This window comes from Grus americana, chromosome 26 (genome assembly GCF_028858705.1).
Source record: "Grus americana isolate bGruAme1 chromosome 26, bGruAme1.mat, whole genome shotgun sequence".
Lineage (NCBI taxonomy): Eukaryota > Metazoa > Chordata > Aves > Gruiformes > Gruidae > Grus > Grus americana.
The window spans coordinates 4,889,745-4,905,609 of record NC_072877.1 but is presented as its reverse complement, the minus strand read 5'-3'; the positions used below and the strand labels follow the sequence as shown (position 1 = coordinate 4,905,609).

At 42.5% G+C, this 15,865-nt stretch overlaps 1 protein-coding gene and 1 long non-coding RNA gene across 5 annotated transcripts in view; one reads left to right on the top strand and one right to left on the bottom strand.

Annotated features, from left to right (window-relative positions):
• Positions 1-1,011, bottom strand: part of LOC129196671 (uncharacterized) — a 9,189-nt gene extending 8,178 nt beyond the window's left edge. Inside the window, exons 1-2 of one of the 2 annotated variants that reach the window (XR_008574186.1) lie at positions 818-1,011; positions 68-205 (exon numbers count right to left, since the gene is read on the bottom strand). This is a non-coding gene — a long non-coding RNA (uncharacterized LOC129196671). The remainder of the gene's footprint in view (positions 1-67; positions 206-817) is intronic. The other variant, XR_008574185.1, reaches the window with a different exon arrangement.
• VDAC3 (voltage dependent anion channel 3) lies at positions 997-15,865 on the top strand. 3 transcript variants are annotated; one of them, XM_054804488.1, is made up of 9 exons: positions 997-1,137; positions 4,905-4,976; positions 6,112-6,161; positions 10,053-10,205; positions 11,343-11,395; positions 12,682-12,909; positions 13,823-13,973; positions 15,084-15,141; positions 15,371-15,865. In XM_054804488.1, the coding sequence occupies exons 1-9, from the start codon at positions 1,086-1,088 to the stop codon at positions 15,460-15,462; spliced, it is 909 nt and encodes a 302-aa protein (XP_054660463.1). In that variant the 5' UTR covers positions 997-1,085; the 3' UTR covers positions 15,463-15,865. The 3 variants fall into 3 exon arrangements, with proteins under 3 accessions (XP_054660463.1, XP_054660464.1, XP_054660465.1); XM_054804489.1 differs by lacking the exon at positions 997-1,137 and adding an exon at positions 2,628-2,766; XM_054804490.1 differs by lacking the exons at positions 997-1,137; positions 4,905-4,976; positions 6,112-6,161 and adding an exon at positions 6,168-7,253.

The following is a 15,865-nucleotide window of genomic DNA, read 5'->3' as shown; positions in this document are numbered from 1 at the left end:
GTGTTTGATTATTATTTGGTTTTAGCTGTAATTTTAAGACCATCAAAAAGCAGTAACACAAGCTTACCATGTTGAGCAATGTTTCCCAGGCAGCACACAGCATTACACTGCATTCTCCATCATCTTCAACAGGTAGCCCAGAAGGCTACAGTCTCAGGACTTGAGGCAGAATTTGTTGGCCTTGCGCTCTCCGTAACACTGAATTCTTCTAGGTGGAAGAAAAATGGTTTGTTCAGAGTGTTTGCTTGTTTTTCTGTAACTACATAAATATACAATGTGTCTTTTTTTTTTTTCCCCTCCCCTGCCCCAGTTAACTGGCCCTTATTCTGGGCTGCTTGGGTTACTTAGGGTTCTTTTCCTCCTCCTGCAGAAATGGACTGCAAGATATCTGGTAATTGCAGGAGGCAATAGCTGCAAACCTTGTGCTTATCATAGAGAGTATGTGCAAACGGGCAGGTGCTATACTATTGTTTGTGCATATGCAGACTAGCAGTTGGGGTTTGTCAGCGATAGCATCGTTCTGTCAGTACTCTTGTTCCACTTGCAACGTCTTGTATCGAGCGTGGATGTGCCCGTCTCCTTCCTCAGCCTCAGGGCTACAGCCGCCCTTCCTAAGGGAGTTGTCTGAGCAGTAGTTCAAAACGGGAATGGCAGTGAGTAAAGAGGTTGTTGGTGAGGTAGCTGAAGCGGTCGAGAGGAGCTGTAGCACCCGCCGGACTCTCGCACTGTGACAGGCTGGGTGAAGCGGAGCTGCCGCAGTGGGGCCCGGAGCAGTTCCCACCAGGCCTAAACGGTCTCCTCCCTCCCCCACACGCACCTCGAGCGGGTATTACAACTGTCTGCTGGCCGCCGAGACCACGGTCCCCTCCGGCCGCTTCGCCGCCGTTTCTCGGGCCAGCAGCGGGGCCCGGCGCTGAGAAGCCGGGCGGCAGGCGGGGGCGGCAGCTGCGCAAACGCACCCGGCTCTGACGGCCCCCGGGCCCAGCGCGCGCAGGGTGGGGCCGTGCGGTGCCCGCCAGCCCTGACGGAAGGGGCCGGAGCAGCTGTAGGCGTGCCGGTGCGCATGTGCGGCGGCGGGGCGGCGCATGCGGGCTGGGGGGCGCCGAGACCTCTACCCGGAGGCAGCGCGGCTGGCAGGTAACGGTGGGGGTCCGGGCCGCGGTAGGGCGGGGCTGGGCTGGGCTGGGCTGGGCGGCCGGCCGGCCGGCCGGCCCTCCCTCCCTACCGGGGCCCGCGGTGCTGTCCGGGCGATAGCCCGGTGGTGTCCTCGGGGCTGAGGTGGGCGGCCCTCGAGTCACCTTGCTGCGGCGGGGCCGGGCCAGAGCCCCGAGGGGGCGCCGGGTGCTCGCTCCGGCTGGCGCTGCCGCAGCCGCGGGCTGTGGAGGCGATGGCCCCGGGGCGCGGGCCGGCTCTGGCTGAGCGGGCCGGCTCCGGCCGGGGGTCTTGCCAGCGCACCGGTTTCTCGGCCGGGAAGCACGAACTTGTGGGGTCGGCAACGACCGAGCCTTCCCAGGGCGCCGCCGTTTACGCTGGGGAGAGGAGGAGGCGGCAGCAGCGGCGATGACGGGTCGCGCCGCCGACCCGGGGAGTTCCGGCGGGCCGCGCTCCGTTATCCGTTGCGTAATGCGCGTCAGTAACAGGCGAGGAGGCCGCGCTGCGCCGCTCGTGAGCGCGCTCGTGTGCCCGCGGCGCTGCCTCGCCGGGCCGCTCTCATGGCCGCGCAGCCCGCACCGCCGCCGGAGGGTGCGTGACAGCTGCCTGCCCCTGCGGGGAAACGAAGCTGGCATCTCAAAGAGCCGTTCTTGTCGGTTTTCTTCCTTGTGTACGTCGTTGTTTTGTTGGGGTGGTTTGTTTGTTGGTTTTATTTTTTTTTTCTTTTTTCGCAGTTCCGGTGTGGGTACTCCCGTGCTTACCTCTTCATTGAGGTTTCCGGTTTGGTGTTATCTTTTTGCAGTTAATATACAGGCGTTGGCTTACCGTGCGGTATAGTTGAAGATGGCAACGTTAAAGCATGAATGGTCCCCAACCTTTTATTCCTTGATATATTTTCCCTGTGGTGGTTGTACTAATTTTGTTGTTGTGGGAGGGAGAATCAAAGCAGGAGATAAAGGAGGTTTTATCTTCTAGGTGCTCGAAATGAGTACTGTGGCTTAGTTCTAGATCTCCGGCTTAATCTGTCTTTTCCTGCTTTACATTGTGTTTCGTCGGCTGTTGTCATCGCATCTGGTTGATGGAGACCAATTCAAATTTAGTATTAATAATTGTGGAACTGTGAGCTTGGTTCCTCTAAACAATTCTGGCTTGCAAGTAGAGCTGCTTCTTATTAGCAAAGAATTTATGTATTTCAGAATGAGCTAACCTGAGGAATCTTTTTTGTTTTGTTTTTAGAATGCTGTTTAAATACTCACTTAATATTTAACCCATACATTAAGACACAATACAGAAAATACAGCTGTATAGTGTAAAGAGAGGAGACGTGTTAGGAGAGCGAACAGGCTCACAATATTCAAGATGTCTCAATAGCCTTATAAAAATGAGGTGTAAACAGAACAGAGTGTCAGCCACGAGGGTGACATTTAGATTGAGAAGGTGATGAGCAGGATAGTAGAGTCCTCCTTTCCTTGAAGTGTTTTCAGTGAAGCTGGTGAGGAGAGCATCGAGACTACTTGGTGGTCAACTGCATTGTCATTTGTCTTTCTACGGCCGTGCCCCCTCTGTGCAGGGAGGCAGCAAGATTTGAGAGACAGCTGGCGAAGCCTGGAAGAGGTAGGGTTGTAGCATGTTTTCAGAAACTGGGGTGGGGGTGTTATCTAAGCTCCTACTTTTGTTTGATGCAACATCTTCACGTAATTTGAAAGTTAGAGTAGGCCGATGCCTTCTAAACTCTGACTAGGTCAGTCCCAACTCCCAAAATGTGTTGTGGCTCACTGCCGATCATTGGCAAACTTCTAAATGAAAATAGGTTATGTGGTTTGGAGGCCAGCTACAAATCCATATGATTACGGAGTGTTCCTGTCATGTTTTCAACAGCTGGAAGGTTCCCTGAAAGCCAGCTGTGACAAAAGAGCATTTTTTAAAAAAATATATCCCTGTGTGTTGTATGAATTCTTAGGCAGCAAGTTATCTTCCATATTGGTTTTTGCTGGAAAAAAATGTTTGAAGTTCAGGAGCATGTTAGGCAGTCACAGCGTACGTAGAGTATCACCATGTTAAAATGTCCAAGCATCAGCCTTGCTCCAAACACTTGAGTTACTAAGCTTTTTAAATCAGCGGGTTGAACTATTCTGACAAACCTATTAGAAAAAACCAACCAACCAAAAAAAACCCACAAACCCATAAAACCTCAAAATAACCCCAAACCCAAATTTGAAGTATGAGTTGAATTTCTGTATTGAGAGATTTGTTTGAACAACTAATGTTTTAAAAGATACACTCTGCTGCTAAAACTATTGTAATAATTTAAACTATACCATCGTAAAAGTGGCCATTCTCTTTCTCTTTTTTGTCAATTTAATGATTCTCCCTCCATGTTTGACAGGTAAAAAAGCCTTTTTACATAATAATTTTGAGAAGTGCCTGGTTTATGTACTAATCTTCAGATAAGGAACCTGCAGTCATGCTTGGCTATTTTAGATCCTCTAAACCCACAGGTATATACGTATCCATAGAATCAGAATATCTCAAGTTGGAAGGGACCCATAAGGATCATCAAATCCACGTAGTGATAGATACATAGTGCAGGTTAGTTATTAAGTCACTGAAAGTAGAGCGTTTGCCTGCTATGGGATGTAAATTGCCCAAGTGCTTCATTTTAGGAAAGGGCTAGCTATCTGAAAACAGGACTTAATTGCTTAATACAGATACTATTGTATTTGTGACAGAGGGACCGAGTATACCGATAAGCAACTAAAATAATGGAAGAGAGGTGATGACTTTAGGGATTTTACATGTTTTGCTTGCATTATTACTTTTTAGATTAGTCTTTCAATATGGTATAAATAACAAATGGGGGATCAGGGATTTCTGGTGTCAGGTGTTGCAGAGAAGAATATCAACAAATGTGTCAGCTGTAGGAAGGATTAAGTGGCAAAGAGTTACCCTTAAAATCAAACAAAAGCATCATCTTTGATAGCTTTTCTGGAACAGGTGTGCCTTTACATGTATGCAAACTTACTCTAGAAGGGGAAGCCTAATTTTCCACTGGGGAATAGTTTTCCTACTTCTTTTTTTCTGATGCAAAATCCCTAAATTGTGGTAACTAACATTAAATATGTCACGTCCATTGAAATATCACATGCCTGTCCTTTCGAGTGTTGTCCTCTACAGCAGTTGTAACAGTTACCTGTATTAGAAAATGTAGTTTTGCTGCTGTGTATGCACAGTGCAGAAATGCTGGTGGCTGCTGTATGACGTACAGAGGTCTCTTTTTATATTTTACGAATCTCTGAAAAAACTTTCTAAGAAGTCACAAGTGCACATGGAAGTCAGATATCTTTTTCTTTGGGATTGTTCAGTGCTGACGTGGCTTTGCCACTTGGGGTCCCTTTCAGAAAGGGTCCTGTCATGAAAGCAATGTTTGCTTGTTATGGGAACAGCACTAAGGCTCCTGCAAGCTCTTTTTGAAATGTAAGAATGTAAGGCCTACCTATGTAGTTGAATGTAATACTGTTCTTGGGGTTTAGTGATTCCAAAGAATGGATTGGCTTTCATAACTTCTTTGAATTGAAATGTGTTTGTTTCCATCAAAGCAACCATGATGCAAGGATGACACTCATGAACGTTCTTCAAAGGTCTTGCAGTTCTGTATCGGTGAAGTATGCAGAGGGTACTAGTCATGGATGCTTATAAATGCTTTGGATTTTATGCTGTTAAACCTAGGATTCTTACAGCTTCCAATGTTTCAGATCCAATGGCTGTCCCACCATCATACAGTGACTTGGGAAAGTCTGCCAGGGATGTATTCAACAAAGGATATGGTAAGTTACATGACTGTGGTTTGATAACCTTTCACAGTTTTTTTTGTAGGCATCTTGAAAATGACAATAAAAACATTAGTACCCCAGAGATCCCCAAAACACCTCGTGGTAGGAACTCAGCAGAGGCCCAGAGCATCTCGCCCCTTCTGAATTTGAACTTGAGACACGTGAAAATGGTGCAGTAGGCAAAGAGTTAGAGACAGTTAGGAGTTTGGCCTAAAGATGCACTCCAGAACAGTCTTTGAAGAATGCTGCGGTTTTTACCTTCCAGTTTTTGTATTTGGAGGCATTAAATCAGTCAAACTTGCGTAGATTGCCATAGGAGACAATATGTGGCAACAAACAGGTTCCTGAGGTAGAATGATCTTTATGTTAATCAGAACAGCCTATTGTCATGCCTATAGTGGAAATAATTTCATAATACTTGCATTCCTCTTCAAAGAATTTAAATGGAGAAATTCTGATACTAGTCCCTTTTCTGGGAGCAGTACTAAAAGCATTGATGGTTTTTATCTGGTTTTGTGAGTGTGTAATAGATTACATTTGTATCCCAAATCCATACGCTACATAAAATTAAAAAGCACTCTGGTCTGGTCTCTGCCACCCTGGAGTTCAGGCTTTGCTAAAAGTCAACTCAAGTTCCCTGCTTTAGTGTCAGATGTTTCAAGCTTTTCTGCTCTGTGCAAGGGCCAGGTATTTCCCTGGATTCATAGCAGGTTAGAAAGAAAAAGAAGAAAGCAATACTATCTCTGTATATGCCACTGGTTGAAGTAAGTTGAAACATATTTTTCTGAGAGAAGGGGAAAAGAAAAATTCCTGCCCTGCAATCAGAATTAGAAAAGTAAATTGAGTAAATCAGAAGAAATGGTAACTGTATTGATTGGTCTCAGCTGCAGGTAGCTACAGAAGGTGGAGATATTTGATGATGGGTGACTGTTACGACTATAAATTATGAGGCCACCCACTTTGAATTGTCAAAATTCCTTCAATCATTCTTCAGTATGATCAACAACTTTTGAAATATGAAAATAGGCTGTTTCAGGTCAGAGTACCCTGCTGTACTTTGGGTGTGTTGGAAATAAGGCTTGCTTGTGTGTTGTGGTGAAACAGACGCTGTGTACTCTTCTATTTTCAGGATTTGGAATGGTCAAGTTAGAGTTGAAGACCAAGTCTTCCAGTGGGGTGGTAAGTATTGGTGGCTTTCAACATCACCAGCATTGCAATGGAAGGACAAATTCCTGAACTGGTTGGTGGTAATAACTTGCTAGTGGGTGTTGCTTCTCTCCTTCAGTTCTCATTTAAAACCTATAGGTGACTGATGTATTTCTATAATAATGTGTGGAACTGACGTGGTGGTCCTTTTCCTGCAGCGTGCCAAGAATTTTCACGCATTTTGTTGTGGACATGTGGCTTTCCTCCTCATTCCCATTGCCACATCCCAAACATAATAGTTTCTTCACCCTAAATAGCTCTCCTTTCTGCTTATGAATGCAATTGAGTTTCTTTGCTGCTGTTGTTTTTTGTAGGATTTTGAGCCCAGACTGACTTTTTATCCAAAAGGCCAAGGGCCAAATAAGAGCCACAGTTTAAGTTAACTTCTTTTTAAGTCATGTCCACTGTGCTTACAATGCAAGACTTAATTAAAACTAAATAGTTGTCCTGCAGTACCCTTTATGTAGAATTTGAGAGCATTTTATAGACATTAATTAAGCTTTAGCACTTCAGGTAACTAGAAAATACTATGATCTCCACTTTAATGATGGAGAAGTGGAGCAGGGCTGGCAAAACCAGGAATGGATTTAATAATTTTAGTCTTTAACCACAGGCATATATTGTTTACCAGAGAAGCTTATTCTTACTCTGAGTCTCAGTTCCTGGTGTGCTACCACTTGATGCTGTTCTGATTGATAAGCTGTGCTGCTTTTCAGCCTACTTCGTAACCATATTTGCCTTAGCTCCCTCCTCTTGCATTCTTATCGTGCAAATGGTGTAAGTCATTCCTTTTATATTACTGTATTCTGTCTCAGTTGAGCTTTTGATGGATTACTTGGTTGTGCACGAGGAACTATGTGGTCTCTATACTATGACTCCTACCGGTTACTGACATCTCATGGTATGTGCATAGTTTTCCTGGCTGGAAGTTTTGATTCTCAAATAATATGCTAATGGTTAATTATGCTGTCTTCTGAATGTGACAGAACATGAACAACTGTATTAAGTTCTAAAATGGGCTTTTCCTTTTCCATGCAACTTCCGTGTTGGATGTTTATCCAGCTGGTAAGAATAATGACTGGTTTGGCATGTTGGTTCTTTATTGCTTTGTCTAGTGAGGTTTTCTGTGGTGCATACTGTCGTTCATAAACTGTTCCATTGGTTTTAGTCACGTTACCATCCACGTCATGACATTTGACTGTGTCTGTAGCTCTTAATCTGCTGTATGATCCATGTATGTAAAGCCACTTGCAATCTTTGTCTAACAATCCACAATAAGAACACTGTAAAAATGGCAGGAGGGAAAACAAGATAGATATGGTATTGATACAGTAGTCTGTTGCTTCAGGTTTTGTGCTCGTTAGTGTTTCTAATGAGCATTCTGCTGCAGCAAAATGGGGTTTTGGGGATGGAGGCGAGGTTAGGAACAAAGCATGAGATCTAATTCATACTTGGGTACTAATAGTACCTCTGATTGTTATGATACAGAAATGTTTTGGGTGTTTTTCCCATGGACCTAGGAAACAACAATGATAGTGTCTATTGGTTGTAATTGTTTCATAGATTGCAAGTGGTTTGGCCTAGTAAGTGCATGGTGTTCCTGAAGATGACAGACTAGAAGGTCAATGAGAAGCTGAGCTTGACTGCTTGAGTGTGACATGGAGCCAGAATGTGTTTGATTTTCAGCTACAAAATATTCGAGAAATGCTTCTACACTAGATGGTTTGATGAGATGTCTCTAGTTTAGACAGCTAAAGACTGATGGCAGCAGATGCTGACTGTGCACCTTCTGCTTCCAGAAGCAGATCCAGTTCTGACACCTGGCAAAATCCTTTGGCTTTTGATCGTATGACAGGGCAGGGTTTTTTCCTTTGGCTGTGGCATTTTACAATCTTTCCTCTGCTTGGTCTGAGAAACAAATCAGGCCTTTTTAATTGTTACCTGCCCTAAGATCAGAAGAAAGTTACTTCTGAATTCTGATGCAGGCTTGAGATGTCTTTACACTGACTTTGTGGAAGTGACATTAGAGCAGTGTGTAGCAATTATGTCTTAAAGGATAGCCTAATGCGTCCTCATTTGCATCACGTATTTTTGTTAGCTGGCTAGATGTGCTATAAAACTGCTGTGCTGTTGTAGTAGTGCATTAGCTTGTGTGTTTTTGTTGGGTTTGGGTTTTTTTGCCATGGTGTGTAAGGAATGTTACCTGGCTGTACTTCCCTGGCACTTCAAAACTATTTAAAGACAGTTTTTGTACACTCTGCAAAGTTCAGAATTGTGCAAGTAATGTATGCAGCATCCAGGAATGAGACGGATCTGGAAAGTCAGGGTTCCAAAGCTGGGATGTGTTGGCAACAGATACTGCCATATCTTAAGCACTGAATCTTTCAATATTTAAACTTCAAAAAAGGTGTAACTTGGAGAGCTAATGGCAGATTAATTATCTTTCTTCGATGAAAATATCTGAGAGATGAGGACAACTGAAATTAGATCAGTTTTCAGATGCTTCTTAAAATCTCATACACCTCGAGCTTACTACTGCGAAAATATGCCTATTCATCACTCTATACTCTGTTGTGCCTGAAACACTGAGTAGGCTACCTCTGAGTTATTCCAGAAGGAGAGACATTTATTGAGACTTCAAGTTCCCTAAGTAACAGGAAGCTTTGACGTGTGGGGTACTGGCCAAACAGCATAGGACAGCATGTTACAAAATACTTATTATACACAATTCAAAGTTGTTGGTTCAATTACACTAGTCATCGAAGGACCAGCCTGATGGAGAGATGTCAAGGTGCCACTGGGGTCAGGTTATTTTCTGATACTGTGAAGGAGAAGAGGTCTACGATTTTAAGGTGCCTTACAAAGGGGTGACCTAGCTTCTAAAGTGTAGTTGCTGGCTGAGGTAATGACAGAGAAGTTGGGTTGAGGGAGAAGTTGCTAAAGTCATCAACATGGTACATGAAGAGTCTAAGTGACAACAGTATAAAGGGTAGGGGGAACTACAATGTTAAGGTGTGGTAGTCGGTGTAAAAAGCATCAATGACCATTCTCCAGAAGACATTTTCACTGCTGAAAGGTGGGGAGGAAAAAAAAAAAAAAAGAAAAGAAACATACAGGATGTTTGGAGAAATGAGAGAAAAATCAATCTTTTTTTTTTTCCTCTTGCTATTCATCTAGCAGCGTAAGTTGGATGTAGGATTGCTTTTCTTAAGGGAGAGTGGATTTCCAGAAGACTGTAATAGGTGCTGTTTCATGCACAATTGGGACAGTACTGATAACATGATAAAGGGAATTAGAGGAGATTGTGAGGAAAAATCCAAGGATGCAAGGAGCTTTGTATCCCAAACGAGTATCATTTTGTATCTGGGTATGGACCTATGTGAAGGTACAGAGCAAGCTGTGGAATGTTGAAATAACAGTTGCCACCTTGGAGCAGAAAAATGATGGAGGAAAAAGGGTTTTTTTCGGTGTGGGGGAGGTTGGTTGATAAGTTAGGAAAAAACTTAGAGGGGAGAGCAGGTAATCAAATAATGATGCAGATGAAAAGTAAGTGAAGCTGTCAGGTCTTTGTGTAATAGTGCTTTTGGTCTTTGTGTAATAGTGCTTTTTCCAACCTAAGCAAGTTCCAGGGCTCTATCAGCACACCTCAATAAAAGAACCATCTAGAACAGAGATGCCAAAAGGAGTGGCGTTTTGTGATGCAAAAATAATTATTTTTGGTAGGGATAGGGAAGAGGAGGATGATTTTGAGGGTTCTGTCAAAAGGCCTAAGGGTAGCAAGTGTGAGTGCTGGCATTTGACAAGTGGAAAAACTGCATGTAACTGAATATCAGAGTGCTGAAACTCATATTATGCTCTTGGCAGGAATTCACTGCAACTGGTTCTTCCAACACAGACACAGGCAAGGCTTCAGGCAGTCTAGAGACCAAATATAAGATCAAAGACTATGGACTTACATTCACCCAGAAGTGGAACACAGACAATACACTGGGAACAGAAGTTTCCATGGAGGATCAGGTAAGAGGAAGTAGATACTCTGAAAATGTTTCTGTAACTGGTATGAGAAAGTATCGAGCAGAAAACATTGAAGAGTGAAAGTTGCACAAAACTATCTGGAGTATTAAAAAGAATGAAATTATGTGTATTTGCAGAAAGCACAGACTGAGAGCATCATGAATTTTGGGGGTGGGAGGGGTGCAAGCATTCCCACAGCAATGTGCTGCTATGCAATGATCCAAAAGTACAGAGTTACTGCAGTTCTGGGCGTGCGAAATGAACTAGTTGGTTGAATGAGTATCACTATTATCCACTCCAAATAGGAGTTCTTGTTTGAAAATGCATTCTAGCTATGTAGAACTGTCACTGCTGCAGTCATGCAGGGAAAACAAAAGAGGGGTCTCGCAGTTTTAAATGCTCTAACACACAAGGACTTAAGTTTGGCTGCCTTGAGATTAAATATATTTTATAAGGTTGAAGAGAAAGATTAGTGTTTGCAGCTTGGTACTGCTTATACAAAGGGTTGCTAGCATACAGCATTCTCAAAACGCAGAATTATTTTTCGAATAGCTTTATGCTTTTCACGTAATGCCTGAAGCATAAGGTAATGGTGCCAAAGGTAGTAGAAGTTCTCTGGTGCCCTCCACCGTGTATGGCCATCAATTTTTGTAGTTAGGGTTTTGTACTTTTACCTGTGCTTTACAATGGAAAATGCTGTCCAGCTCAAAACAAGGGTGTGAAAGCTGAGGTAGGTATGCGGTTTGGCCTGTCAAGTAGTATTGTGTCTTAAAAGAACACCTGTAGATTCTGAGAGAGATTCTTGAGCTACCGTATGGATTGTCGGAACCACAGGGGAATAAGCAAACATGAACTGAACAGTTTTTGTTCTTTAACATAGTTTCTCAATTTTCTTGTCAACACTAGATTTGAAATCTTCCTGTAATAACCTATCTACAAAGCATGCGCTGTTACAGGGCCTCATTGTGGGGAGAAAGTCCAAATTTTAATCCCTCATCATACAGCATCTTCAGATTTCGTGGGAGACATTATGGTCATGTTTTGTCGTCTTTTTAGACAGGAAGTAGAGCTATAGTAGTGGAATATAACAAATCATGTTTCAGCAGAGTTCTGAGCAGACATCTCTATTTTTCTTTGCAGTTGGCTGAAGGATTGAAGGTGGCTCTTGACACTACATTTGTACCAAACACGGGGTAAATATTTTCTGTTACCCTTATCTAAGGAGTAACTTTTAATTAGAAATGCTTATCTGGTCGTTGTGTAAACACTCAAAATTTACCGTAGCCTATTATGCAGACACTGTAGAATATTTTGAAGGCAATGGATAACACCAGGCTTAGAAGGACCAAGGTCTGCTAAAAATGATTCTTCAGCTTTTTGGCAAATTTGTTCTTCTGCAGTAGGTATTATACTTTTGTAACACTCCCCTTAAACAGCTAGGTCTCACATGGACCACTTAACTTGTACCATCTTTCTCATAGTGTTGACGCTCCTACTGCTGTCAACTCGGTGCCTTAAGAACACAAAGCAAAATTATTTGTTTTCCTGATGCTTTTGGGCAGATGTCTTTGCACAACTGAATGAGGAGGTAGAACCACATAGGTACTATGACAGGCAGTGGAATAGTGCTTTTTTTGTCTTTCTCAATTATTTTGTATTTATTTTTGATAGGCAGTAGAGCAAAGGAGGAGCATTTATTCTGGATAATGCACAAAGCTTGAGACTGCTTTGTAAATAATCACTGGTATTTCTTTATTGTTGGGGAGAGCCTATCAGAAAAATCAGAGTTTGAACTACTGCTTGGATGTAAGGAATTACAAGCTAAGTAAAAAATGAGACCCCAGGCCTGGGTACAAGTGACAGGCAGCAGAGTGTTCTATGTCTTCAGTGGGAGAGAAAGGAGGTTGGGGAGAGGATTGAGGTGGTAAAATTTTGTCTTGGTTACATTGTTTGAATTGATAGCAAAATAAGCACAAAGACACATTGGAGAGAGAGGAAGAGGCTTCTCCAGAGGGACAGAAAAAGGCTAAGTGGATGATGTCCAGACGATGAGGAAATTTTGTTTTTGATAGAGGAGACTGGTATCCACCAGTGAAGAAGGAAGGAAAACAACTGAAGGAATGGTGGAGAGAACTGAGTAGACAAAAAGTCACCAAAGGACAGAAAGGCCGGCTATTGGTGAGGGATGTCATGGATGCTCCTGAAAGAAACTGATGATGCCATAACACGTTGCACTCACTTGCAGAGGAAAAATTTGAAACCCGATGGTTTTTAGAGCATTAAGCAGAAATGCTTTTGTCTTTTTTGCTTCTTGGAAGATTTTAAGGAGTTTGAGATGGTGGAGGAAAACATGGCACCACGTAAATATATCCCATGCCCTCTTCAGCAGCTGTTAAGTTTTGAGTAGGCGTTACAGTCATTTAAAACTACATAGAATACATACTTGTATACAGATAAAATGGCATGTTTCTCTCCGCAGGAAGAAGAGTGGAAAGTTGAAGACCTCCTACAAAAGAGAATATGTAAATCTAGGTTGCAACATAGACATTGATCTCTCTGGACCAACCATCTATGGCTGGGCAGTGTTGGGCTATGAAGGCTGGCTTGCTGGCTACCAGATGGCTTTTGATACAGCCAAGTCTAAGCTTTCGCAAAATAACTTTGCCTTGGGATATAAGGCAGGAGACTTTCAGCTGCACACTAATGTGTAAGTATTATCTGAGCCTAGAAAAACATTATTGGAGGAGTCAAACTAGATGAATAGTGAGCATTAACTGAGTTAGGTGAAAGGTGGGTGGATGGAAGGGGATGCTGTTTTGTTTTGAAATAATTTATATCTGGTGTTTTCATCTTCAGTACAACTAAAGCAGGGGCAACTTTCCAACTCTTGGCTGTCTTTTGAGACTTTGTTTCAGGGTAATTTTGGTTTTTGTGTATTTAAGACAGTGGCGTAAAGGCACTTTATAATATTAATTTGGAATTAAAATCTGTAAATTTTAACTTCTATTTTGGTGTTAGATAAAAGAGCCTTCAATTAAGCTACTGTACCTTCCCCTGCTCCCCACCAGACAGAAAGCTTCTGGCTCAGAAATGCCCAAGGTGGAGGAGAGAGGTGTGTGTTGCATTGTGCTTGAGTGTTTCCAGCTGTCATCGCAGCATAGCTCTAGTCTTGGTGTTCCCATGCTCCGAGAGTCTTTGAGGATGGTGTATTTAAACCACTGCAGTGCAGTAACATTGTTTTCAGTCTCATCATTCCCATAACTTAAGTCTCCTTCTGGATTTGCCCCTTTATGTGTTATCGCAGGCTTGCTTTCCTAACTCCAGACAAGCAAGCATGTTATCTAGTTGGGGATTTTTTTGTCAGAACCTCAAACAATAGGTCTCAGCTGTTGGAAAGTCTTATGCCACTCTGCAAGCAAAACTTCGTTTTGAGTAAAAAACACATGAGCAGGAGTCTACCAGCTCCAGCTAGGAAGTAGATGAGCACTGGGTCCAGGGAAGTATTGGAGCTCTTGGTTCATTTTAAGAGATAACGATCAAATGATTGTGGGGGTTAATCTAAAGAGTTACCATTTACTAAACAAGGCAAGGCTTGACACACTTGCATCTATTGCAAACAGGAATGATGGCACCGAGTTTGGTGGGTCTATTTATCAGAAGGTTAATAATAAGGTTGAGACATCAGTCAATCTTGCGTGGACTGCTGGCAGTAACAACACACGTTTTGGTATTGCTGCTAAGTACCAACTGGATGAGAAGACTTCCATTGTGGTAAGAATTTTGTTACAGGAATGAGTATTTCAAGCTCCCTTAAATACTGAAAATCTGTGGTATGAAGTAATTGCTTTCAACAGTTACTGAGACAGTATGGTAAATGGCAAACTGTGGCTTCTGTTGTGGTTCAAACTTAAATTGGGACCTGACAGGTCATATTTGTGAAACAATGAAAAAAGAAATCTGAAGCACTGTTTTGTCCATGGTGAAATAGTCACTAGTCTGACTAGTGTGCTTGGAGCCTATGCAAAATATGTTTTCAGAAGGTAGTGAGAGGATGCAGTGGACTTCTAATTCTCTCATTCTAATCTAACACATAATGTAAAACTGTACTTTAGTAAAATGGTGGAATTTCAGCAGAGCTTACAGCCTTCTCCTAACAATCAGTTAACCCTTGCAGGTCTGCTGAGGGCCTGAGATAAGTGTTGTTACTGACACTTATAAATTCTTGCAGAGATGTTAGGGCCAAAAAAAGAAGTTTAAATAGCAAGAGAGAGTAGTTCAGGAGACAAAACTTATGTCCATGGGGAAGTGACAGTGAATAAAAGTAACTATGTGTACATTCTAACACCAAGAACTGAAGTAGCAACTGTTTGTTACACTTCAAGAATTAGTTACAGGACAATTCGGCCAAAATGAAAGATGGGAAATACTATTGTAAACAGCTCAAAACTTAGTAATGCAAAAAGGGGGTTGCATATTTATATATTTATTGCTCATTAAAAAAATCACGACTAAGCAATTTGTGAACAGGGGTCTGTGAACAAAACAGACTTCATTGGCTACTAAGAGAGTGTAATAACTAGTCCATTAAAGGATATAAAGAGACAGTGCTGGGGGCAGTGAAGAACAGGGTGGCATTTTATGTAGGCATAAAGGGTCACAATTTGAGGGAAAGATTGGAACTATTACTTAAGCCTGTAACAGCTTAAGCTGGAAACTCTTGAGGAGAAAAGGAAAAGATCAGAATACACCTCTGCTAGAGGTTAGTCTACAAGTAGCTGAAAGAACTAATGCATAAATCACCTTCTCAGGGCACTGGGACAATTCTGTCTGAATACTTATACACAGTGTATAAATATTGTGATTTTTTTTTTTTTCCTGTAGGCTAAAGTGAATAATGCCAGCCTGATTGGAATTGGTTACACTCATGCCCTCCGACATGGTACGTAAGTCCCAACTGGTAGCAGCAAATAGGGTTATTTTACTGTCACCTCTAGAAAAGAAGAGAGAAACAAATTATCTAGAAATCTTACATAGGCTCATAGAAGTAAAGGATGCGTACCTACAGAAGTTCCTATAGCAACTGAGAGACATTAGTGAGGCTGAAGTACTTGTGGGAGGGCATGGTACAGGGATATCCGTGTATGAAGAGTCTCTACTTGCTTTCCTAGGTGTAAAGCTGACCCTCTCGGGCTTGGTTGATGGCAAGAATTTCAGTGCTGGAGGTCACAAAGTTGGGCTGGGATTTGAGCTGGAAGCTTAATGCAGCTTTAAGTAAAACAACAGGTGGTGCTCTGGAACATGAAGGAAAAGTGTAACCAGTGTGTTTTGGCCTTAACATTACTCTGAAATTTCAAGAAGTGTGAACTTTCTACTCTTCCAAAGAATCATTTTAACCCAACACTGAAGTCCAGAGGGTGCCAGCACATCAAAGGAAAATACTTGAAGGCATGCATGGAAGTTGTGATGTTTGTGCCACATTTCACTTCGGTTTCCTCTCTTTTAAATCTGTTCCTAAAACCAAGAAAATCCCTCCTCTCCCCGTTATTGTACTGCATCCTGCATGTCCTACACTTCACAACCTTTTATAAAAGGTGGTCTCTGTGCTGTAGTGGAAATTTGGGGTTACATCAGAATGAAATAAATTGGCCACAGTTGGAAGATAA

What these genes read in the sequence shown, in the direction of transcription:
- VDAC3 (XM_054804488.1), top strand. Translation starts at nt 1,086, where the DNA reads ATGCGGGCTGGGGGGCGCCGAGACCTCTACCCGGAGGCAGCGCGGCTG. An exon ending in ATGAGAAGACTTCCATTGTG is followed by an intron (nt 13,974 to 15,083) that starts GTAAGAATTTTG and finishes TTTTTCCTGTAG; the next exon opens with GCTAAAGTGAATAATGCCAG. An exon ending in CACTCATGCCCTCCGACATG is followed by an intron (nt 15,142 to 15,370) that starts GTACGTAAGTCC and finishes TTGCTTTCCTAG; the next exon opens with GTGTAAAGCTGACCCTCTCG.